At 40.7% G+C, this 24,712-nt stretch overlaps 1 protein-coding gene across 1 annotated transcript in view; it reads left to right on the top strand.

Moving 5' to 3' along the window:
- The window catches only part of VPS45 (vacuolar protein sorting 45 homolog), a 322,652-nt gene that overhangs the window by 14,297 nt on the left and 283,643 nt on the right, over window positions 1–24,712 (top strand). Inside the window, exons 4-10 of the mRNA XM_086945373.1 lie at window positions 1,362–1,441; window positions 3,491–3,559; window positions 5,448–5,585; window positions 6,265–6,375; window positions 10,691–10,825; window positions 12,138–12,251; window positions 15,719–15,886. Coding sequence (XP_086801499.1) covers window positions 1,362–1,441; window positions 3,491–3,559; window positions 5,448–5,585; window positions 6,265–6,375; window positions 10,691–10,825; window positions 12,138–12,251; window positions 15,719–15,886 — 815 coding nt within the window. The remainder of the gene's footprint in view (window positions 1–1,361; window positions 1,442–3,490; window positions 3,560–5,447; window positions 5,586–6,264; window positions 6,376–10,690; window positions 10,826–12,137; window positions 12,252–15,718; window positions 15,887–24,712) is intronic.

Here is a 24,712-nt window from a genome sequence, read left to right as displayed (position 1 = left end):
ACTTTTCTGCATCTGTTTACAGTGATCATCCTCAAAAGTAACTGCTTTCTTGCTGTACTTATCAGTACTTTTAGTATTTTGGCCCTAGGTCGAGATTTCTGTTTAGTGAATTCACTTTCAATTCTCTCACGGAGATCACGGAGATGCATGATCCATGAGTATATTTATAGCCTAATACTTAAAAAGTAAAACTGTATTTACATCATATGTTTGGTAATAAAGTAAAACTGTATTTACATCATATGTTTGGTAACTTATCTTTAGATGATTCAATCTAATGGCTATATTGTGCTGCTTCCAGACTAACATAACATAGTGTTTCTAAGAGGCGAACCTTCAGTTCTAAGCCACAGACTTGCACAACGACTAATCAGGTTTAAACAAACACATGTTTGGACTATTACGGGCGTTCACTTTTACCTGTTTAGCTATAGATGCAGACTAGCTCACATTAAAACAGTTCTTTATGTTATAGCAATGAAGTCTCAGCTTTTTCCTCAGTGTTAATCCTAATCTTACTTACTTACGGCTCTATGTCAAAGGTAGAATGGCACTAACCAGTGATTGCTCTACTCCAATCTGGGTCAGAATATGTTTTGTGGCAAACTTAGACACATCCACTAGCTGCCCAAATGAATATATTCTCCATCTTATTTGCAACATCTTCCTCTAACAATAGGGTTTAGGAAGGATGTTAGAAAAGGTTATTGAAATATACTCTGGATTTTTCACTCCATTCACCTCATTACTGTTGACAGCTGACTCATGCATCATGCTTTAATGTCCTCTCTCTCTGCATGGAGGAGAAACCCCTCTTGGTGATAGCCACTTTCTTTCCAATATTGCCTCTTGGTAGGCCCTTCCTCTCCTGTGGTTTTCCTATGCGCATTCATTCTACCCTTCTCCTCTCTTGACATCTCTTTTTAACCCTGCTCCTCTACTCTCTTCTTCACCTGCACACATTTCTTTTTACTCTGCTGGCGGGGAACATCTCTCTGATGGCAATTGGGCTGCCCTGTCTCATTTGGCATTGTTTTCTCCAGTGAAGGATACAGGTTAATAGTATGCAAGAGATAAGTGGAGGAAGTGTCCTTGGTAAACCCCTGCCCGTTTCATATGAATCCGATATGACCGGCCCTGTGACATCATTGGCTGGTTGTCCCACTGCTACTGGAAGAAATTACATTGGTCATTTAGAGGTTATTTGATGTCTCTACCTGTAAGACTGATTTTGAATAGAGCGCAAGTATCAACAGAGGCTGGATCTTTTAAAGTGTGGTTCTTCCAATTCAAGCTTTAGTTCTCAGCCCATAGTGGCAACCTTTCTCCAATGGAACCGTATCATGTTCTTGTGATTTCAGATTTTAGTAACGTGATCAGCAAGAGTGATGTCAAGTCGCTGGCTGAGGCTGACGAGCAGGAAGTAGTAGCCGAAGTTCAGGTGTGTATCACGAACCACATTATTACATAAAGGTTTAAATAGTTAATGCTACAGACGATCAGTCAAGTAGCAATATGTCCTATGCAGACCAAGAGAGGCACCATTGTTTATTCCAGAGTAGGATGTTCCCATAACGAAAGTAAGACCCTTAATTATGTATTCAATAGCTGCTCCAACTTAGAAGAAGCACAAATTCCAAAATATATCAGAACGAAATATGCATCTTCGGAAGCTATTAAGTTGTTTTTTAAAAGCCACCACATTGCTTGATTATTTTCCATTAGACATGCCCAATATTAATAATAATTATTATTAAATCCATATTAACATATAAAATATAGTATCTGGTGACCAAAAACCTAGCCATCATTAACACAAATATATATCATGTGGTTCTTGCTTGATGTTTATTGTAATTGTGTTTGAGGTTTGATTTAACAGTATATTTTCTACTTGAAAATGACAACTGCAGTTGCTAGCTTTTCTTTATTGAAACTAGCTGTACTGCACATTGTCTCCCTAGGCAGCATTAAAAAACATGCAGTTATATTCTCCAATATTCACTGTTCCTAGCCGTAATCGGTGAAAACATTTGTATTAGAGTGTAAACCATATGTATCACTCACTGCATAGTAAAATGATTCAGCAAGTTGGTCTCTAAATGTCTGTAGAATAACAAAGAATTATGAAAATCAATGAGATCTGCCTTCTCCACATTAAACAGTGTGAGTAGTCGTAGAAAAACCACCAGATGCTGGGAATTGCAATTCTACTATCAGAAAATCTGTAATCTTGAAGTACATATAGACTCATTTTCCTATGCTGCTAAACCTCTCTCTAGTCTATAGGTGAACTTAGACCACCCTTCCTGAATGCATTAGTTGATGAAATATATGTTACAGGGGCATTCTTTTGTCTACAAGCAGTCACAGGCTGCTTTCCACACCATGTCGGCCCCTCAAAGCCTGCTTTATTAGTGTTATTTGATCTTAAAGTAGAAATAACCACTCCAGTCTTATGTAATGGAGACTCTCTCGATTAAAGCAATTGATGGAATGGAAGTAGCAATAAATATTTTGACTAAAAAAAGCCTGGATACTAAAATGTATCCTTGTTACAAAGACATTATGTGGCTTTGAAGTACACATTTAGGCATTACCTTCTGTTTGATGATAGAATACACACCAGTATTAAGATATTTCTTAGTTTGGAAAAGAAGTAAACGCTGGTGGTTGGAAGACTTGAATTACTATTGACCATATTCTGGACCACAATTTGTTTGCTCACTGTGCCATTATCGATATGGAGCAACCATATGCAAATCTGGTCTTGGCTCAGCTCAAAAATGGATAGTCCATTTTGAAACAAGAGGCCTTATCCTCTTTGAATGGAACTACAAGGAAATAATAGTGAGGTATGATTCTCCTTGTTGGGCCTCATCATTGAGATTCAGCTTGAGCCAGTAGCTAGGGGACCAGCATCAAATCTGAACTGCTTGCTTGTATTCGATTACAGAGGAGACATGGTCAAGCATTTTGGATGGACAGTCCATTTCAGGTTGCACCAACACCAATTTGTGAATGGGTGGTGTCTGACTGTAATAGCACAGTCAATCTAAAAACAACAGAATGAGTTGCGCCCAGAGTAATTGCTATCTGTTCTGATTTTATTCAAGCTTTTGTTCTCATCACTTCACTTCTGCGCTGTCTAATAGAGTCTGAAATTCGCCCTTGGACTATCTCTGAGTCGATGCAGGGGTATTGCGGCTATTAATTAATTCCACTTTCATGATGAGGCAATATGAACCAAGAGATTGCTTTTCTTTTGGGGGACTCTGTAATGTAGTGGTAGCTATACCTCCTTTCATTGCTCTCTTAAATAAGATGAGCACCATATCGTCATCAATGTTTTGTGCACCCCCTTATGTCAAGATGAGTTTAACAAGCCTTTTGACTTTGTAACACTTTGGTTTGAGAGGAGATTCACTATTCTGATAAAACAAGGTGTGTTGATTCCTAAATGGTGATGTTTTGTATTTGATTTCTATAGGAGTTTTATGGAGATTACATCGCTGTGAGTCCGCATGTGTTTTCCCTAAACATTCTGGGCTGCTGTCAGGTACGAAGCACACTATCAATGTATTTTTGATAATGGTGATGATTGTTGTGACAGATTAGCATTGTTTTCCAGTCAAACCGTGTATTGCATTCACTTTCAAAACAGGCAGAATTCATATTTTTTTCTCAAAAGCTGGTCAGCATATTTATTTGAAATATAAACAATTGAAAGGTTCTGAATGGCAGTGATCTTTAATCTTTATAGAAGATCATTTCTTTCACATAGATTAGAAAATGAGAGCTAACCAGTTTGACTGTGGCCTTTCATAGGAATAGTGGACCTAATTCCTAAAGTGAATTGTACATGTACATAAGACTTAATAAGTCTTTATATTGTATACTTTATTATGATGATTTGTTTTATTGTGCTTTATTGTCTGGTGTCCACTTGGATAAACTTGACTGACTGACTGAGAAGTACAAATAACTCAATTTCCAAGTGGAAAAACTATTTTTGAATCAAAAAAGTTGATCTTTAACAGATTTACTCACCTTGAGGTGTCCGTGAAAGTTAATATACTTATGTGGGTAATTTATGGGTATCCCATAGCAGTAATGCACTGGAGACCTGTTTACACCATAAAATAAAACATTTGTGGGTATTCACAAAGCATTTTATGATCCCTCCACACTGTGGAAGTGGCCAGTGCTTTAATCCTGACAAAGGCAAAAGTAAGACACCTTCCACACCATGAAATAAATGTTAGAAAATGCTCACGTACTTTCAGCATTTTTACATTTAAGACTGTGAAAGAGGGATACACAAATTTTTGCTGGATAACGCCTAGTAGCTGCGACTCTGTGTAACCTGGAAAGGTTTTGTAAAATCCTGAAACAAGTAAATCAACACCCATGTAAGGTCATAAAGCTCCAAATTCAGCCAAATTAATTTATTTTAACAAAGCAGTCTAATGCTGACTGCATTTGAATGCAAGCATAGATTACTTGGAAGGTACAGCGCACATATTTGTAGTAAAGGTCTATACAATGCTCTCATCAGAAGGTGCCGTCAGATGTAGGGCACACATTTACTTCATAAGTAATCATTAAAGTGGGTAGTCAGTTTCAAGTAATAGAATATTATGTATACATTTTAGGCCCCATGGCATTTTTGCTTGTCAGTAACTAGTGATGGAAAAAGATTGACGGGTACACCCACACATATGCTTTTTCTGTGTGTTGTAATCAATATTAATATCATTCTCCTCAGTTGAGCTGTAAATTCAGGCATAAGTGCGCTGGGGATGCTCAGACGTGGGTCCCAGGCACTCCACACCACTGGAGTCAAGCTAGCCGGGCTGATGAGAGGTGTTACCTCGAAACCGGTCTGGTCCTCGGATGCTTGATTCCGTTCTGGGAAGGACATGGCTTTTGTAGTTCGGACTGGACTGTTCCCATGGGGCACAGGGTCAGAGCTGATTTGCATATTGCCATTGTCTAACCCAGGGTGGTGTGGAGTGCAAAAAAACGATGGATATGGGCCCAGATCCTTGGACTGGGGTGAATGTGTGACATTGATCCACATTCTGTCCATCACCTGTTTTGTTTGTAAATTCAGGCACGGCACTGATGTAAGCACAGGGGCTTGCTGTGAATGGATTTGCTAGAACCTAATCAAGGTTTTGTGTTGACTCCATGCACTGTAGCTCTGCTCAGATTTCCAACAGTGGAGGAAACTTTGATTATAAGTTTAAAGAAAGAATATCTGAGGGTTTCCTTGCAACCAGTAGCGAGCCAGAAAACACAAATAAGTTTTAACCAGTAGTCTTCAGGTACAAAAAAAGTAAGATTTTTTTAAAAACTGTTAGGCCACTTACTCCTCTTTCAATAGATGGTTTATCAAAGGTATTTTTCTATCAGCACAGAGCATATATTTTTGTCCCTCCCAGGGCCGGAACTGGGAGCCTGTGCAGCTGTCCAGAACTACCCAAGGACTGACTGCTTTGCTGTTGTCTTTGAAGAAGTGCCCAATGATCCGCTACCAGTTGTCCTCTGACACAGCTAAGAGACTTGCTGAAGGAGTCAAGGTAAGGTTTGTGTGCCCTATTCTCTCCATGGCCAGCCACTTATTTGTCTACCTATTCAGTTGGCTACCAAGATTGTGCCCCTTCCATGTTTCAGCATATGTTATCAGCTGTAGAGCTCACAAAAGAAAGCTATGTCTTCACCACCGGTGAACATAAGGAGTCTAAATTGACCTCCTTATAAAACTGAGATGACTTCGGATAGTTTTGGTCTTGCTATAAATATTTCTATCATGCCAAGGAGCCTGGTCTGGTTTTGGTTTAACACCACAAAGTCTCTCTCACCTGCCCCAATTAATATACAAAAGTATATTTTTAAATCATTATGGTGATCATCTCAACAAGAAGTTGGAGGAGGGTGAACTATTCCACCAAGGAGCCCCTTCCTGAGAGTACAAATAACTTCCAAACCAATCTGCCTTTCACCTTGTAACGGTCAGCTTTCATTATTCTCCATGGAGCTGACATCAGTATGACCAGGTTCCCTGAAGTGTGATATGTAAAGAATTTTCAATGGAAAAGTTAATCATTTTTACCTTTCTACATTCTACCATGATTATGCCCACTTCTCCCTAGCACAGCTTCTACAACTCCCTGTATTCCACAGTGATATTCCTCTTATATGCACTGGCTTCTTTTAACAGGTGACTCTGACCTGCTTATTTGTGTCTTCTCTAACTAGCAAGTCATCACAAAGGAGTATGAGCTTTTTGACTTTCGAAGGACTGAGGTGCCACCACTACTACTGATCTTGGATCGCTGTGACGATGCCATTACACCTCTTTTAAATCAGGTGAGACTTATTTGCTGCAAAGGGAATTTGTGAAGCCCAGCTACATTTGTGAAACTCTGTCAGTCAGTTTTTAAGTTCATAGCATGGGGCATGTCATTGCAAGCTGCTTTTCTGATCAGGTAACCAAGTTAGCTGGAGTGTGTAAAGGACCGAATCACTGAGGTTATCTTTAACCGTGTCGTCTTGACCCAGAAAAGTTACAAGCGCCAAGACACCTCCGGGTATACGTGCGCTTTACAAATCCGTATAACATAACACTAACAAAAATTGCAAGAGATCAAATCAAACAATTGTCAATTCATAGTTTTTTTAACGTTGCAAATAGTTCTTAAAATGTATTTATTTATTGTTTTACTTACAATTTTATAGAATACTATGCTGCATATAATAAGAAACAGCAAGAATGAGTTGTAGTCTAATCATGGAGGGGGTGAGCCTAGAGTACTATTCTTCTTTCACCTCCCACTAATGTCTGTAGTTTAAATTAAACTCTAGAACAAATACATTAATGCCCATGGGAATAGTTCAGTTTTCAGGCCTTTCCTGAAAGATTGTAGTTTGGCTCTGCTATTAGGCTTGGGTTGAATTCCAGTATTGGATCCTGGACTTCCAGGGATCTAGCACCATGTTTCTTCATTCTAAACAGCTTGTTGAAAGATTAGTTTTGCCATTGTTGAATTCAGGTTTCTCATGTGCATCTATTGGGTGGCCAGCCTCAGCAGGTGTACTAATCCTCTACCATAGCAGGGGTGAATTGATTCACAGAACTTTGAAGTTTATTCTGACATTAGCTACAGCAGCATTTAACTAATACCTTAATATATACTTGGAGTTGGCTTTGGGTTTATCCCTTCCTCTTGGCTGGATAGCATTCTTGTCTGTTTCAATTTGGTGTTCCTGATTCAGTGGCTTTCCTTCGCATTCATGGGTTTGTCTTGTCCCCGTAATATTTCGGTTACACCATGCTTTTTGATCGGTTGAGGATATCTTTCCATTGCTGAAGTCAAGGAGCAATTAATTTAAACTTTAGCGCGCCATGGAATCTGCATCCTTTAATCTGCCATCCTCTATCCTCCCCGTCACTCTCTCTTCCTCAGTCATCCTCGTTTCTCCACCTTCCCAGTCATCGTTGTCCTCCACTGTCTCGTTATTGCTTTTGCCTCCTTCCTTTACCGTGACACAGAACACAACTGCGACTTAATGTCTTCTTCTCTCTACCTACTGTTGCTTTACTTTTTAATCCCACTTTAATTATACTTATCCAAATATGGTCAGCCCTTTAAAACTACTGGTGAAAAAAATACTTGTATTAAACCTATTTTAATATTTACAAACTTTAGTAGTTAGCACTAATAGCAGAACCCACAGTACATCTATCCTAGCTATGAATAAAAGTTAAATCATGTTAAAGATATCAGGAAAGATATTTTCTATTTTGTTTAATTCTTCATGGGAAATAAAACTGACTACTAACCGTCCTGGAGCCACACGTGCTACTACATCTACTGCACTAATGATAGTTGTAAGCCTGCTTATGAATCTGAGTTCCTCCTTCTACCTGCCTTTCCATTCGACTCCCTATCTTAATACCTTTCTCTTTTTATCTCTTTCCCCCTTTCAGTCTCTCTGATCACTACCTCTGCCTCTTTGCATCCCCTTCTCTCGCTCATCCTTATCTCCATTCTCTCATTCCCTACTCCTTCTCTTAGTCCCATTTATCGCCTTTTCTCCTTTCTTCTCTCCTTTAATTCTTCCTCTCTCTCTTAGCTGTCTTCTAACTACATCCTACCTTCCCATCCCGAACCTCCATTTAATCTTCTTGACCTCTTGTTGTCTTCTTCCTTTCTTCCTTTCACATCTATAACCTTGTTCCTGCTTCTCACTCATCTCCTCCCTACTATTCTCCTGAGTCTGGGAACCCCAAAGTAAAATTGGTTTTAAAAATATATATATTTTATTTTATATATAGGGAAAGGGAGTCCCTTCTTTGGGTCCTTCACCTGAGTCAGGCAACCATACTACCCTTGCAGCTTTACATATCCTTTAATTTATGTTTGATCACGGTGTGGGGACAAAGTCACCGGGCCATGTATTTGCAGATGTAAAAATATTCCTGAAGTTGAGGCTTGCCAGTCGGAGAGCTTGAACTCAACTTTAGATTTGCTGTCGTGAATTAACCCACATAAGAAAAAGCTCACTTGACTAACTGGATTTGAATACGTTTGAAATGCTGGGTCTGCAGAAGGTCTGCAAAGTAGGGTTTGCTGACATCTGTGAGTTAACAATCCAAGTGGCTCTATATTTTACTCATTCAAGTCCAGCCATATTTTTATAAAATGCTAATTTCTCGAACCAACTGAAAGGATTTACACCAAATCAAGCAAAAGCACTACCTTGAGAATTGCTCTGACCTGAATGTGAATATGTTAAAATGACCGTTCATGTACTTACCTAACAAAATATCACCACCACTGATGTTATCAGGTGTGTGTGTGTAAGATGAACACAACAAGAAAGTGTGATCCAGTGAGGTGATTGTTTCCATGTACATTGCTTGATACCCTTTCAGTTTATGAAAGATTAAAACGTGAAAACTCTTACACATTTTAAGGCTTTCCCATATAAGAGACCCTCATGCACTCTCCATTAGTAGCTCTCAGATGCCAGTCTGAGGCCAGAGGCCACCATCGGGACTCCACTCTCCTAAATCTCAACGGGGGGTTGGTTTTCAGATGTCTATTGTCGTAGACCATTGACCTTGTGAGGTTGCTTAGCACTGTAAGAAGCTGAATAAGCACAAGGTCAAGCTGCCACTCTCATAAACGTCCATCTGTAGTTTATTTTGTCAAAAGTTGAGATAGCCTTCACATAATATAGGGAGAGACACCTGTGGGTCAGCGTATGGCTCTCTCCATTGGCACGGTCTATGATGTCTTAGAAAGATGCAGGATTGCTTCTGTGGTGCTGAATTGGCTAGTCCCAAGGAATGTGAGGTGAAATAGATCTTTGTTCTGGGAGGTGGGATAGTTACAAATGGCAGCTGGTGAGATAGTGTCTGAGGAAGAAGGTAGAGGATAAGTGACGAGAGATCTATTCACTTGGCTTGTGACATCAGTGCATTACCACCTCGTGGATGGTTATGTTTGTATGATAACGGTAGTATGACAGCGCAGCGCAGTGCAGGGAAATACTTTGCATGCCTTTACAATGCATTTTTTGCCCCGCATTGTTTTTAGAACGCATATGTTTTTGCAATGCATGCCATTACCACGCTTTGTTTGTTTATGTAAAAACAATGTATTTGTGGGGGAGACCCCCACGTCCCCAACTTACCTTAAATGTGTGGTAAAGGCATGCCATGTAAATGCATGTACGTGGCAAAAATATGCTTGGTAAAAAATGTTTGGAAAGGTACAGTGTGATAAACCCCTTGGTGTAAAGGCTGTTTCACCTTCCAACTAAGCATTGTGGCTTATTGGCTGTGGTCAGGGTTAGTTTAGTAACACTCCCATCATATTGCTGATTGATTTTGTGGATAAATCAAAAGAGATTTGGTCCCATTTTCATTTAATAGGTGTCCAATAAATCTGGAGACGATTGCATACTAGAAAAGGAAAACCTGCTTACAAATAATTAGTTCTTCATGTGAGTTTCTTCCCTGCCTACACACATGTCCCAGAAAGGAAACAAAGACTTTGAACAACCTATATCCTATTTTCATATTTTCAGACCCTAACACCAAATCGAAAGCGAGTGCAGAGTACTTGCATCTCCTGCACACCTGTGGTTAGATGTAAGTTACAGCTTCCTTGTGCCAATATGTAGGTCTTATTTGCAATCAGAGTGGATTTAAGATGGAGGCAATGTGCAAGGAAAGAGTTGGGAATATGTTTTGAGGCTTATAAAAGGAGTGTCAATATTTTTATTGTGTCATTGAATGCATCATCTTTATGTACAGTGTGTATCAAAATGGTAAAAGAAGCCTGTCCTCTTTCTCTCTATCCTCTGTGTATAAAACATGCTGAACCATAGATCTATCTCAAAGGCATTGAGAAGTGAATCACAGCTGTTGGGTAGAACAAATTCTAGAGAGAGGGTGGAAATAGAAGGCTAGAGATCACCATCTTCCTACTCATCATGTCTGTTATGTCCAAGCCTCTTGCACTCCCTTCCCAATTCTGGATACTAGTCAGTTATTTGGGCAGGGGTGTAATACACTAGTACGTTCATGCTTAAGACTCCCAGGTCTATCTTTTATGTTTCATACAATACTACTTATTTATTCATTTACATATCTCTGTTTTGTACATTCTAGTGGACATATCAGGCAATGGTGCATGAATTACTGGGGATAAACAACAACCGCATCGACCTTTCCAGAGTGCCTGGCATCAACAAAGACCTGCGAGAAGTTGTGCTCTCTGCGGAGAACGATGAGTTCTATGCCAACGTATGTTCTGCCCTTATCATGTGGTGATCTAAAAGGTGAAGGGTGGATCTGACCTGGCAGAAATGGAGTCAGAGAACCATGTAAGGTGTCAATAAAACATGGCTCCTGAAACCTTCATTGATTCATGCAGAACCCAGCTCATAGTGAATGGTAGCTTCTGAATACCCTTAAGTTCAGATTCAGGCTGCCACTTATGCCAACATTTGCTCTAAAGTATTGTATCCTGTATAAATGAAGTCTGTAATCATGCTATGGGCAGCTAGGAAGATGTAAGTGGATAAAAATGGCTGGGGGACAGGATTTACTCTCAATTCTCCAGAAGAATGTTTACCTTTGTCAAATATTTATTTTAATTTAAAATTGGAATTAAAATTGAAAATAGTTTTAGTGCTCTTGATTTATGCAATTAAGTCTTCAAGCTCAAAATAATATGACTGAACAGTTGAACATCAAATCCCCTAAAGTGAACTACAGTTTTCTGCATGTTGGGTGAAGACGCAAAGAATGGCAGGGGTGGGCATGATGGGTTTGAAACTTAGGAACTCCAAGAATGGAGCAGATGTTTAACAGAAATAAAACTATGTTTAAGGACATAACGTTTAAATTTATGTTATAATGGAATAGTTTTACTCTGAGCAATGAACCACTGTCACTTATCATATATAAATGATTCTTTTTATTAATTCTAACTTGAAATGGCATCCTCTAAGTGTTAGAAAATGTACCCTTTAGGAATGATCAGTACTGCTATTTTAGTTGGAAGCTTAATCCTTATTACTGCTGAAAAATACTACTCAGTATTTAACGTCTTGACTCCTAAAGAATGCAAAACCAATACAATGTCCTATTCTAATGACCAGTGTACTGCCAAGCAATATCGTCTTTCTTCGTGTCCTTTCATTATTTTTCTCACCGTTTTCTCTCTCAATTTCTCTTTCATTCCCTCCTTTCTTTTTCTTGTCTTATTGTTCGCTTTCTCTTACTCTCTTTGTCTCCCCCTCTTCTTCTCTTACTCTTTCTTTTATCCTTCTCTTCTGTCTTTTCTGCCTCCTCTTGCATTCCTCCCACAACTCTCTACTTTCTTCTCTGTTGTCACTCTTTGTTTTTCTACTGTCTTTCCCCCTTGCTTACTTCTCTATCCCAAACCTTGAGGTTTGCTGGTGTCACTTCATTTGACTTTTCTTCATCACCATTGGATTCTGGAGGACTTCTTCTTCCAAGGCTTTCTGAGCGAGAAGTCTAGTGTACTCATTGGAAAAGATAGTATTTTAAATTGGTTATATATATTTATATATGTTTTTTCCTTGTGCAGAACATGTACCTGAACTTCGGCGAGATAGGAACCAACATCAAAAACCTAATGGAAGATTTTCAGAAGAAAAAACCCAAGGACCAACAGAAACTGGAGTCCATTGCAGACATGAAGGTAAACAAAAATGAATGCAAATCAGGGAACAATGTGATATATAATTTCCTGCACTAATGCACCAACTGTCCTAGACTTTCAGCTGCCATAAGGGCCGTCAGTGTCTTGCAAATTCCTAATACTTCTGTTGTGGGATGTCTGGGATTTCTCTTTATTACACAGAGGGTGCATCAATATTGTCTGCCTTTTATAAATGATAAATTTACCCCAAATTCTTCAAATAGTGTCTTGTAGAACTTGCAATGCTTTAAAAGGAATACTCAGCTATTGCAATTTTGAATTTTCAGTAGCTAGTTGAATTTCTAACCACATTTGGGTCCTGAAGATGTCATTACCATTTTTATTACAAAACCCATCCAATATATGAGCATGCCATGATTTAATAATTATGACTGATGTTTATGTATCATACATTGGATAAATTACCCTTCAAAACAAATAAGATACTCAATTTTAATCTGGTGTGATGGTGACTTTGGGCATGAAGAATACTGTTGCCAGCTGTGGCTTTCCTGAATAGGCTGGTATTAATGCTGTCATTCACTATTTCTACTTTGACATCCAAGAAATCAATACTGTCAGTTTCTATTCTGTTTGTGAATTTTAGATTATCTGATAGCGTGTTTTAAAATGCAGTCCGTGTCGCCTGTGGGCTGTCCCAAATTACAAAAATATTGTCTATGTAGTGGGTCCACCGTATCAAGCACTTAATCCACTCCGTTTAGCCTCAGACCAAACAAACTCAGACTCCCACCCCCATAAACATTACAGGCATAGCTGGGAGCAAAGCAACTTCCCATCACAGTACCGGTAGTCTGCCTGTACCATTGTTCTTCATATAGGAAAATGTTCTGCTTCAAGCAAAATCACAGCATCTCCAGTAAGAGTGATGTGTGGTCGTACACGGTTAAGGGGTTGTCCCTAAAGAAACATTTGCATTCATTCAAACCATGCTTGTGGTCTATATTAAGATATGTATAGCTCATCAGAGACGTATTAGGTGGAGAGCAGTTCCTCTACAGACTTTACTGTAAAAATGGCTAAAGTCTTTGTCACTCTCTAGCTCAAAGTGCATGGCATTGTGCTTATCCTATGCTTAAAAACTCTGCTAGAGAAACAGATAGTTGAGGCGAGCAGATGGGAAGTGTCGGAGGTGTTGTAGGGTGCTTCATATAAAGGAGCTGCTCTTCACCTAAACTTGGGAACTACTCAGACCCCTGCTTCTTTTTTTGCATAATGTATGCAGCATTCTGAGCCTGAAAGTGTATTATCTTGACTTATACTGGGTGCCCCCCTTGTGTCTGGACAAAGCTATAGCTCTCTGATAAGCTGTAAATAGAGCAAAACGTGTCAGGAGTTGCTTTTATTATTTGTAAGTTGGCTTGGATGTTATTTCACCAATCCAAAGCTTTAATATTGTGCCTGGAGTGATAAAAGGCTATTGTCATTTTTCAGCTCGGTGTTGATTCACTGACCATCATGGTGATGTAATATATGAGGGGCGTAAGTTATAGTTAGCTCAGGTAGCTAAACTGCTGAATTTCACTGGTTTTGTATGAGTGAAATGTGAGCCTAACTATAATGTCCCTGTAACCTTTGTTTTTTTCTGTGAATTTATAAGGCTTTTTTAAATGTATTTCCTCTCTGTAACCTGTAATGTTTGAGAGTGAGTGAGTACATAAGTGTCTCAGTGGGTCTGTCAGTGGGTGTGTGTGTAAGGGCGTCTGGGAGTAGCTGCATACGTATCTCACTTGGTGTCTGAATGGGTGCGTGAGTGGGTATCAGAGTGCCTGAGTGGGTTTGTGAGTGTTGAGGCAGTGCCTGTGAGTGAGTGAGTGCACAAGTGTCAGAGTGGGTCTGTGAGTGGTGTGTGAGTGTCTCAGTGGGTCTGTGAGTAGATGTGTGTGTGTCTCTCTGTTTTGCCCTCTTCTGCATTTTCTGCTCATTTTTCTGCCCTCAGTTTTGCCTTTCCTGCTCATTTTTATGCCCTCTGTTTTGATTTTTCTGCTTGTTTGTCTGCCCTCAAAAGGGGAGAGGGGCCTAGCGGTTTCTACTCGCAGACCCCATCCCCTGGGCCTAGCCAAAATTCAATGGGAAGAGGGTCATCATGGCTCCCCTTTCCGGGCCGATTTTGGCTTCAGAGATCCCATCCCCCAGGGCCTGACCAATTATTGGAAGGGGACGGGGGCCATGAGCCCCCGCGAGCTGAATCTGGCCCTAGTGACCGCATCCCCTAGAGCCCGACCAATTATTGGAAGGGTATGGGGTGGGACATGCGGCCCACCTCCGCGGGGTGAATATGGCCCCAGGCACGGCCTCCTGTTCCTGAGTGCATTGGAGCCCACCCAGGGCACCCAGTGTTTGGGACTGCAAGGGGAGCCTAAATGCCACGTGGATTTTGCAGCAAACATTTGAACGAAAAATGCTTTTTTACCCTGGCGGGGTCCTAGGGCTGGGTATTCCTATCCTGCTCCCTCTACTTTTTTTCTAACTTTTTCTTACAACTCGGCTGAAGCTGAGTCCCAAGATGGCTGCCAACATTTCCTGGTTGAAGTGTTGGCAGCCAATCAGATTTCAGCACTGGGTTTCTTAGCTCCTCGGAGGGTCCGCTTCCCTAGATGTACAAATTTGGATTTCTTTTAATAAGTCCAAAACTACTGAACGGATTTACACCAAATAACATAAAGCACTCTTTCTGGACCAAGAGCTAGCTTTGTGCCAAATTTGGTGTAATTCCTTTCACAGGTTCGGGCTGTAGGCATGTCTAAAATCCCAATGGGAATTAACACATGAAACACACTTTTTTGACCCCCTCCCCCTTTTTTTCAGCCCCCGCTTGACATAGCACCCCAATACTTTCCATGCACAAAGGGAATCACTGGCTCAATTTTTGGGGGGAAATTTGTTAAGATTTGTCAAATGGCACCAAAGATATAGGCAAGTCAAACATTTTTCCTATGGAATCTAGGTCCTAACTATAAATATCTGCTGGCGAAAGCCAGTAAGTATAATAATATATGTGTGACCTGTTCAGCAATTTACTGGTCTAAGTACGCATGAAGTACATTACCCACTAATCTGGAGTCACTCCGTGTAACAGGGTGGCACCCAATGTCTACTGTTTAGGTGTTTATTTGTTCCAGATGAGTATATGATGCCCTTAGGGAAGCACAAATCTTGCCTAAGCGTGCATTTATGCATCTAAATGAAAGCATTTCAAACAACTGTATCTCTATCATGTTGTTCCATTTCAGGCATCTATTCAAGGTAACATCAAATATCTTTGACCTAGGTTTATGTACCCAACATGGGAAATACACAACAAAGCAAGCTGAAAACTGTTCTAAATTAACAGTAACATTTTTCTTAACTACTCTTTTAGCTGGTGATTGTCTAATTAGTTTTTGTGTTTTAGCCACTATTGTCTCCTTCAACCTCAATCATAATTCTCTTATTTGTTTTTGCAGGCCTTTGTTGAGAATTATCCTCAATTTAAAAAGATGTCCGGCACGGTGTCGAAGCATGTCACTGTGGTGGGGGAGCTATCCCGGTTGGTCAGCGAACGGCACTTGATGGAAGTATCTGAAGTAGAGCAAGAGCTGGCCTGTCAAAACGATCATTCCAGTGCTCTCCAGGTCTGATTATTATTATTTGTTTTTCTTTTTTCAATGGTACAGTTAATCATTTTGACAATCACTGATCGAGTCATCAACACAGTGTTGTAACAGTCTCTACTTATTCTTACTAATCCCTCTCTACAATCCTTGGTACACCTGCCAGTTCCCCCAAATGGTATCCCATTTCCGTAAACACCCTCTGCTTAGGTATATCATATGCTCCGCTTGGCATCATCAGTCCAAATCAGTTTTCCAGTCCGCCACTCTCCGTGGGAGGGGTGCTTCACCAGCTCCTTGCGATGTTACACTTTGCCACCACCGCGGCCAATGCCAGCCACAGTTTCGTATATTTGAGCCAGGCTTTGTCCCCTGGGATCATTAACAGGAACCCCTTTGCCTCAACGTGGATCTCCACCCTGTGAGAAGTTGGCCTGATATGTGATGTCCACTATTCTAGTGGGCACCCTGTATCAGTCCAAACAACCCTTATGGTGATGGTTGTAAAGTCAACCTTATAGACCAGCTATCCTAGAGGTAGCATGGACAAAGCAGTCTTCGGCTAAAACTTCAGAGGGCATGTAAAGCCAGCTGTTTTACCATCTGTAATCCCTTGAATACCAAATGAAAGGACACCACACAGGATATATATAAAATATATATGTATTTATTTCTAAACAACCCCTCTGAGCTCTTTATGAGATCAGAGGCACAAGCACATAACAAGATACTTAATTATCATACAATAAGTTGCACAATATACAGTAGCACCCTAGAGACACGTCAAACCATATACTAAAATAGTGGTATAAGAACCACGTCATGAACAAAGGTTAGGCCTAGGGCCTAGGGAATCGCTGGGGCTACACTGTACTACCAAAGGATAGGAAGTAGGAGGCCCACGGGAGGCGTGTGCAGTGTCTTTACACACACGCAAGTTACAATAGAGTTAGAATGGGAACGAAAGAATTGGAAACTAGTTCTTTTAGGTCATTTCCGGATGGACTAGGAGAAAGCTACTTGAAAGTTAGACACTAGGATAGTTTAATACCCACAGGAGCACCGGAGTACTCGCGTTACCTCACCCACAGGAAGCGGGTGCATAGGTGGCAAAGTGTGTCGGGTTTCGTCGCTGAATCCTATGGAGCCTTGAAGAAAGATGCTGCAGGCGACCAGGAGAGAAGTGTCCGGTTGGATCCAAGGGCGACTCGAGGATGAAGAGTACCTGAAAGCAGAGGGGACAGAGTCTGGGTCACTAGCCAGTGACCAGGAAGGAACCAGGAAGGAACCAGGCGATGTCGCGAAGCAATCAGGTGATGTCGTGAAGCTTGTCTCTGCAGCCACGTGGACCAGGAGGCGTCGACAACGACCAGGAGTCAGGCACGGACTGTCCCACGAAGGCTCTCGCTGGTGTCGGCGGTGTTGGCTTCCGGATTGGAGTCACCAAGCCTTGGCTAAGGCAACCCACGCAGGAATCGAAGATGGCTTCGTAATCAGACCAGCAAGGTCTGATGGGCTGCTCCTTTTCAGGGGAGCAAGGGCCAGTCTGGAGCAACCAGACCAGCAGTGTAGATTCAAGGTTTCGTCGTCACAGAGGCCACTAGCCAATGGGCAAGAGACAGGACAGACGCGTCGAGCAGGAAAATGCAAAAGGGCCCCACGCAGCACTCGAGGAGTGTGGAGGGATGATCTTTGGTGCAGATGATGCTCGGGGCTGGGGCTTCTCAATCCCCAATGCACAACTTCGAGGGTGCCTCATAAGTTGCACAGAAAGCAATTCGCTGGCTTTCCAAGATGGCCGGTCCCACGTCTCGCTTCGCCTCCATGGGTCTCAGCTTTGCTGTGGCTGTGGATCGGGCTGAAGGAAGTCTGGAAGTCCGGGTCTTGTCAGGCTCTGTGTTCGGACTCCGGCGGGAGCGACGACAAAGCAAACCGTTGATTGCTTGATGGTGCCTGCTTGTGCAGGGTGGTCACTCCTTGACCACAAGGGAGATTCTTCAGTCTTCTATCTTCAAGTAGAACGTCGAAGGTCCAGAGTTTCGTTTCAAGTGTCAGTCAGGATTAATCTAAAGTCTTGGGACTCCACTTCTACCTATATACCAAATCTAGGGGCTGGATTACCTGCTAGATCCCTTCTATGGGTGGGACCAGGGAAGGGGGTGGTTACACCCCTTTCCCTTTGTCCAGTTTCGCGCCAGAGCTGGGGCTGGAGTGCCCCAGCACCGGTTTGAACTGGACTATGCATGGGACACCTTGTGTGCCCCAGGCAGTGTCTCGTTTCATTCAGCCCTCCCTGCCCCAATACACTAGAGCCTGTCTGGGGTGGTGCTAGCACCTCCCAAGACAGGAAACCTATTGTCCAAGCCTCCCTCGCTGGAAGGACTCCCAGCAGCAGGAGGACAGACTTGTGTCTGTGGCAGCAGTATCCATTTTGTGATGCTGAGGCTCTGGTTAACTTTAACCGGGATTAGTAAGAACAACATGTCTTCTCCATCTAGAAGGGTGGAATGCTACTCCCGTCGCTATATCCTAGAACAGCTATAAGGACATGGTTCAAAAGGTTCAGACAGTCTCAGCTCATGCTAGAGCCTCATCTCATATAAAACCAAGCACTCTACCTCCAGGATTGTTAAGGCCTGCCATGGAAGTGAATTTATGGTGTATATGTGTCTAGATATAAGGTTAAATATAGGAATACTATATCTAAGCAAGGGGTGATTACACAACCTTGCCCCAGCTGAGTGATCAGCCAGTTGTGTCAGTTTTGATGGCCATCTAGGGGTGGCAAAATATATGCTGCAGCCCCTGGTAGGCCTTGGATGCACCTATAGCCTGGGTACCTATAGTACACTGTACAGGGGCTCATAAGGTGACCCAATGTCCAATTGGAGATGTACCTAAGGTACATCGAGTCCATTTTACAGAGAGAACAGATAGCCTGGGGCCCTGATTAGCAGGATCCCAGGCCAACTAAGTCGAAAACCAGCTAAACACTAGGCAAAAAATCTGGGGTAACCATAGTCAGGTATCCACCTTCCTTCACACCCCCGCGGCCATAATCCTCCCGATTTCACACCGTTATTGCTGTATCACCAGGCATTCCCACAACAGATGGTAAAAGGTCCCTCTAGCCCATGACTCCTATGACTCTACAAGGGACTTATTTAGGAGAAGTTAAGTTTGTTTGATGAGTTGTACAAAAGTAACACACTCAGTAGTATCCACAGAATAACAATCTTAATTCAAAAAAGTAAATATATTAATGGAAGGAGAAGAGAGAACACACAGAGCAAAAATTATATTATGACAAAAAATTTTACTGCAACAGAATTGGGGAGATCGATACAGACAAATTAATTAGAGCAAGAAGTCATGAACAGAGGTAAACAATATTTTCTCTACAGTTCATAACTGAGAACATCAACTCCAATTGGTAAAACATGCAACCTAAAATAATTAATAAAAATGGTTGTGAGTTAGTGTCAAAACAGCATTAAAGGAGATGATGGAGTGTCGACGTTTTGGTCTAGAGGGCAGTCGTCAAATAGACCATCATCAGGACGATATTTTTCTATGCTGAAGAAACTCCCTATATAAAACAATAAATTGGTATTATAAACAAAATATCTAAATCAATTACTCAAATCATGTATAAACATATAAACTCCATGTGTCTAAAAAATATTTAATATCAGAATCTTCTCAGGAAATTACCCCTTCCTGGTAATCCCTGGGAAGTGATTATAAAAATGACATTAGTCAATATAACTCAATTATTTTTCAATAGGTATCAACGCATTAATCTCATGATACATTTCGAAGAAGTCTGTTAAAAAAGAAAAATTAGCAATCGTGAACACATCAATAAAAGATCTTCGTATTGGAAAACATTCAATAATTTCTGATTGGGTACAAGCAAATCCATTGTGTGATGCTTTTTATAAAAAAAAAAAAAAAAAAGAAAAACATTTCTAATCATGAGCACAACTTCACATAAACATTACATTACTTAGTATTCAGAGCTGAGAATCAAAAATTGAAACACTAGTCTCAATACATTTTCTTCTAGTCATATTTGTACAGCAAACAGTCAATAGAGCAGTAATTAATATGGTCAATTTGTCACCTTGAATTTCCAACAGAATGCCGAGTAGAGTCATAAACGGCAAGTAACGTGGGGCGCAGTGTCAACCACAAATGAAATCTAAAAAATGGGGGGGGGGTAAAACTCCTGTTAGATTCAGTTAGACGAAAAGACCTAAGAATAAGTCTATTCCGAGAGCCAGATGCCTACCTTGGATATTAGAAGCTCGGGCCACAACTGTTGGTCTAATTTCAGTTAGCTGTTAAATCAAGTGGGAAGAAATATCCATATGCTCTGTGGGGAATTAGTATATTGTATTAGATGACTACTGGGCAACATGCTTCACTTTAGTGATACAAACGCATTTGAGCTGTGTGGTCCAATCCTAGTAATGGAGCATTGCTTAATTATATATATAAGACTGAAAAGTATAACTCGAGAGGCTGTCATTTCGAAGTACTCATTGTATCATACTGTAAGAAACAGGCTTATTACTTAGGATGGCTAATGGCTGACAGCGTAATCAATATAACATTGTCGGTTCGTGTCATGAAAGCCGCACAAACCTGATGGTTTGTTTATAATACTAAACTGCTATTCTATTATACAAAAACATGAATGACAAAAACGTTGAAATTAGTAGATTCATATGATAAGCCACCATTCATCTGCCAAATACGAGTAGGGGAGCTAATCATCAAATGAATAAGTCGACGATTACTTATTTAAAACCGCTTGGGAACTCTGGTTATTCACGGAGGCACGGATCCTGAACCTAGTTGGAAATAGCAAGTCGGAGTGTCTACTTACTTGAAACACGAGCTCGAACGGCATACAATGTATCTTTGCTGGTTCGTCAGAGACGCCGACTGAACCAAAATCGAAAAGTTTTAAGCTGACAACCCGGAAGTAAACCGGTGTTCGGTCACGTGCTGACCCGAAGTTGCTGTTAACAAACCAATGTAAATATACCTATTTATTGTAAGAGAATAGAGGCTCATTTTCATTTTTGTGAGATGCCATGCATATAAATTGAAAAAACATCTTACGGCGGTGATTGCACTCCGATATTAGCTTGGAGACGGTGAAAGCTTGGTTTCTCTAATGGAAATAGAAAAAGGCGGTTGCCATATTGGGTGAGGAAATCGCTGATGCTGTTCGAAATCGCTAATACGGTTAGAATAGATCGAAAAATGATAATAAAACTTTTCATAGTGATAAGTTCACGGATGGTGGTTATTTGAAATGAAAGATAATCACTCATCATGTATAAATAAAAAGTCGAGAAATCAGAATGTAACCATCAAAGTAACAGATTCATCAATAGTGATTGTATAGAAGTTATATAGAATAACCAACAAATGGCAATAGGGTACTTGGATTTGGACAAATTAATTGTTACTAATTGTCTAAAAAGTCAGAAATTATACGACTCGTTGTAAGAAAAGTGTAAGTATTGGGAAATATTGGAAGGTATTGGTGGAGAATTCAGAGTGACAAATTAACCAATAGCAATTATATCACAATGTGCAAACAATCATTACTCTTTCTCTTGAAAATATAGGTGACTTCATCTGTCCTCCTTGTTTACACAATTCAAGTGCCTAAAGAATTATGTCGAATGACTATATATTGATGTTTTAGACGAGACATGTACACCTAACCATTTAATTTAGCTGAGGCAGGCCAGAGCATTCCATTCTGTACAAGAATTAAGACCAAATTTCACTGAATCTGCCAAACAGATCCAGCGTTGTTCTTTTAAGGTTAATAGATGGTCAACATGGGGTTGTCTGATTGTAGGCTTGACAACCTCTACCACATACCAGTGAAGATCATTTTCACTGTGTTTTTTAGCAGAATAATGGTCAACTAATGGGGCATTTTCAGTGTGACAACGAATTCTGGATTGATGCTGCAGAATTCTTTTTTTGATTGGCTGTGTGGTCTTGCCAAAATATTTAAGTCCACAGGGACATTCTATGCAGTACACAACATTAGTTGTGTTACAGTTAGAAAAATTCTTTAGCAAAAAGCTTTTGTTGTTTAGATTGAATTGTTTGATGTTAGCCGTGGTGGTACAGGCTGCACGATGATTACATTTGTAGTGTCCTTTTAATGGACTAAGTTGTCTCATGTTGTCCACTAAGACAATTTCCTTGTTTTTATAGGCATGGACTAGCCTGTCTCTCAGGTTTCTGCCTCTTTTAAAGGCAAACATCGGTTTGTCAACCAATTCTGGTAGATCCGAAAGGAGGGACCAGTTTTTTTAGATCAATTTTTTGATTGAGTTACTTGATGTGCCAAAAGTTGTAACGCACACCAGTTTGGGTTCCGTAGTTTTTTCTTTAACTTGTAAAAGTAAGTCACGATTGTTGTACCATGCCCGCTTGAGTGAGCGTTTAAGTAACCTATTAGGGTAGCCACGCGAGAGCAGTTTCAATTTAAGTGTTTGAGCTACTCTGAAATAATCCACTCGCCTGGTACAATTTCTACGCAAGCGTAGAAATTGGCCAAACAGTATTTTAAAAGAGTGTTTTTAAAATAGTGTTTTTAGCGGTTGGTTTGGTGAATAAAGTGGTGTATAAGGTTTTGTCCTCATTAACTTTAATAGAAATGTCTAAAAAGTCCATGCTGAGGTTGTTAGAGACCAACGTGAATTGTAGATTGGTATTTTTGGAATTGATCCAATCATGAAATTCGGTGAGTTCTGTAGAACTGCCATGCCAAATGAAAAAGATATCGTCTATGTAACGCAGCCAACATCTAAGATGGGCTGCGAAAGGGTTGTTAATATCATAGATGAAACGATCTTCGAAGTTAGACACATAAATGTTAGCTATGTCGGGCGGAAGGTATTGCCACCTCTCTTTAGCCCTGTAGGGCCTCAACCCATTAAGAGGGCCCAGGTCACCTTCCTATGCTGCTCCCAGTGGTCCCAGTGTATCTGGGGTGTTATTCACTACTTTCCTATATATTAATGATATCTCTTTTTCTTCTAATGGGTCAGTTAACAGTCTGTACTCTAAGGGGGACACTATGTAGAAAAAGACAGTGTAGCTAAACTCTAAGGGCGTAAATACTCCCTGAATCAAAATCCAAAACAGAATAATAGACCCTCTAGAACAATCAAATAAGTGTGTGCTGAAACGAAAATTTATACAAAAATTCTTTAATTTATTTATATCTTGTTTTTAGTATATTTTGTTTGTTATTTATATCCTTTATGCAAAATTCATTCACTTTTTTGATACATTGTTCACATTTAAAAAGAACCTTGATGTGTAATACAAGATATCAAAAACATAGGCAAACAGTTAATTATTTACAATTAAAGGTGTATAGAATTAATAAGTGAGAACAGAAAAATTTACATAAACACAAATACATATACACATTAACCCAGTGATATACGAAATATTCAGTTGTTGGTATAATTGATGAAGGCAATGCGGTTGAGTGGGACTACGCGCGTTTCGGCCTGAGGCCTTCGTCAGGTGACCGTCATTCGTATATTGCAAATAAATAAAAAAAAGTGATATAACACAACAAAGGGCAGGTTGACGTATCAACACTTTTTCTTCTTATGATGACACATTTAATATCATTTGTCCAGTGTCAGATATTCTTATTTACTCCTGCCACATGGCTTGCTTTCTATCCACCAAATCACATGTTGGTTATAGTGAGTCTGGTTGATTGAAGATAGAGGCGAATCTTTGGGATCCTTATTACAGAAAACTGGTTCTTAGATATCCGAAATATTTGTAAAGTATTGTTTTCCCAAGGCAAACCGCCGAAGAGGTACAAGCTTTTGAGTCACTTTCTTTGTAGTCAATCTTGATCTAGTAGCGCTGTCAGCTGCACAGGCTGAAGATATTTGCCACTTTGTCTAATGGTGCTCGAGCGTTCTAACGGGGGTTCTGGTTAGCTGATGCTTCCGAACTCCGCGATCTAAGGGGGACACTTCTTCTAGTTCTCCCCCCTCACAGATATGGCCCCGAAGAGCGTGACCCAGTTGCAGGTATCTCCTCCACTCTACTTTCCGTATATCATACTCCTGTTGAACGGTGGCAAATGTGATGTATGCCTGCCCTCTCCAAACATCGCCCAATTTTTCCAGGCCAAGCAGCTCCCATTTCCCAGAATTACGCAGCCCACCCACCTTGCTAAGCTGATTGCTATCCCAGAGCAGGGCCATTGTTATTAGCCTACCTTCCTAGACCAGATATTTAGTTGCTGCCCGCCATGATCTTACTTCTGTCCGTGTGTTTGCCAGGAGACTCCTCTCAGCTTTTTTGTCATACAGTAGGGGGAGATAGCCGATAACTGATCTGTCTACTCTATATGCCTGCTCTGCCCTATCTCCGAAAACCCAACCGTTCACCATGACCAGTTGGGAGGCCCAGTCATATATCTTGATATCAGGAACCGCCAGTTCCCCTCATAAACACCCCTCTGCAGTTTGGCAGTGCTATGCGTGATGCTCCCCTGCTCCACAGCAGGATTCGCAATTCAGCCTCTTGAAAAAAATCTGGGGAAATTTAATAGGGTTATTAATGTAAGTGGCTCCGACCGCCAGCTTTGGGCATCCCTTAAGAATCGGTCTAGTTAGGTCGCTAAATTCCACTCATCAAACTCCTAGGGTTCCCTTGTAATGTAGACTCCTAGATATTGAATGCCTTCGTCTCTATAGGAACCTCACACCTAGATGTCAGACTGGGAGCACCGCCCACCAATGGGAACAGCAGGGATTTATCCCA

The sequence above is a fragment of the Lissotriton vulgaris genome, chromosome 12, assembly GCF_964263255.1.
Source record: "Lissotriton vulgaris chromosome 12, aLisVul1.2, whole genome shotgun sequence".
NCBI lineage: Eukaryota > Metazoa > Chordata > Amphibia > Caudata > Salamandridae > Lissotriton > Lissotriton vulgaris.
Note: the sequence above shows the minus strand (reverse complement) of the source record. Positions and strands in the feature narration are given on the sequence as shown.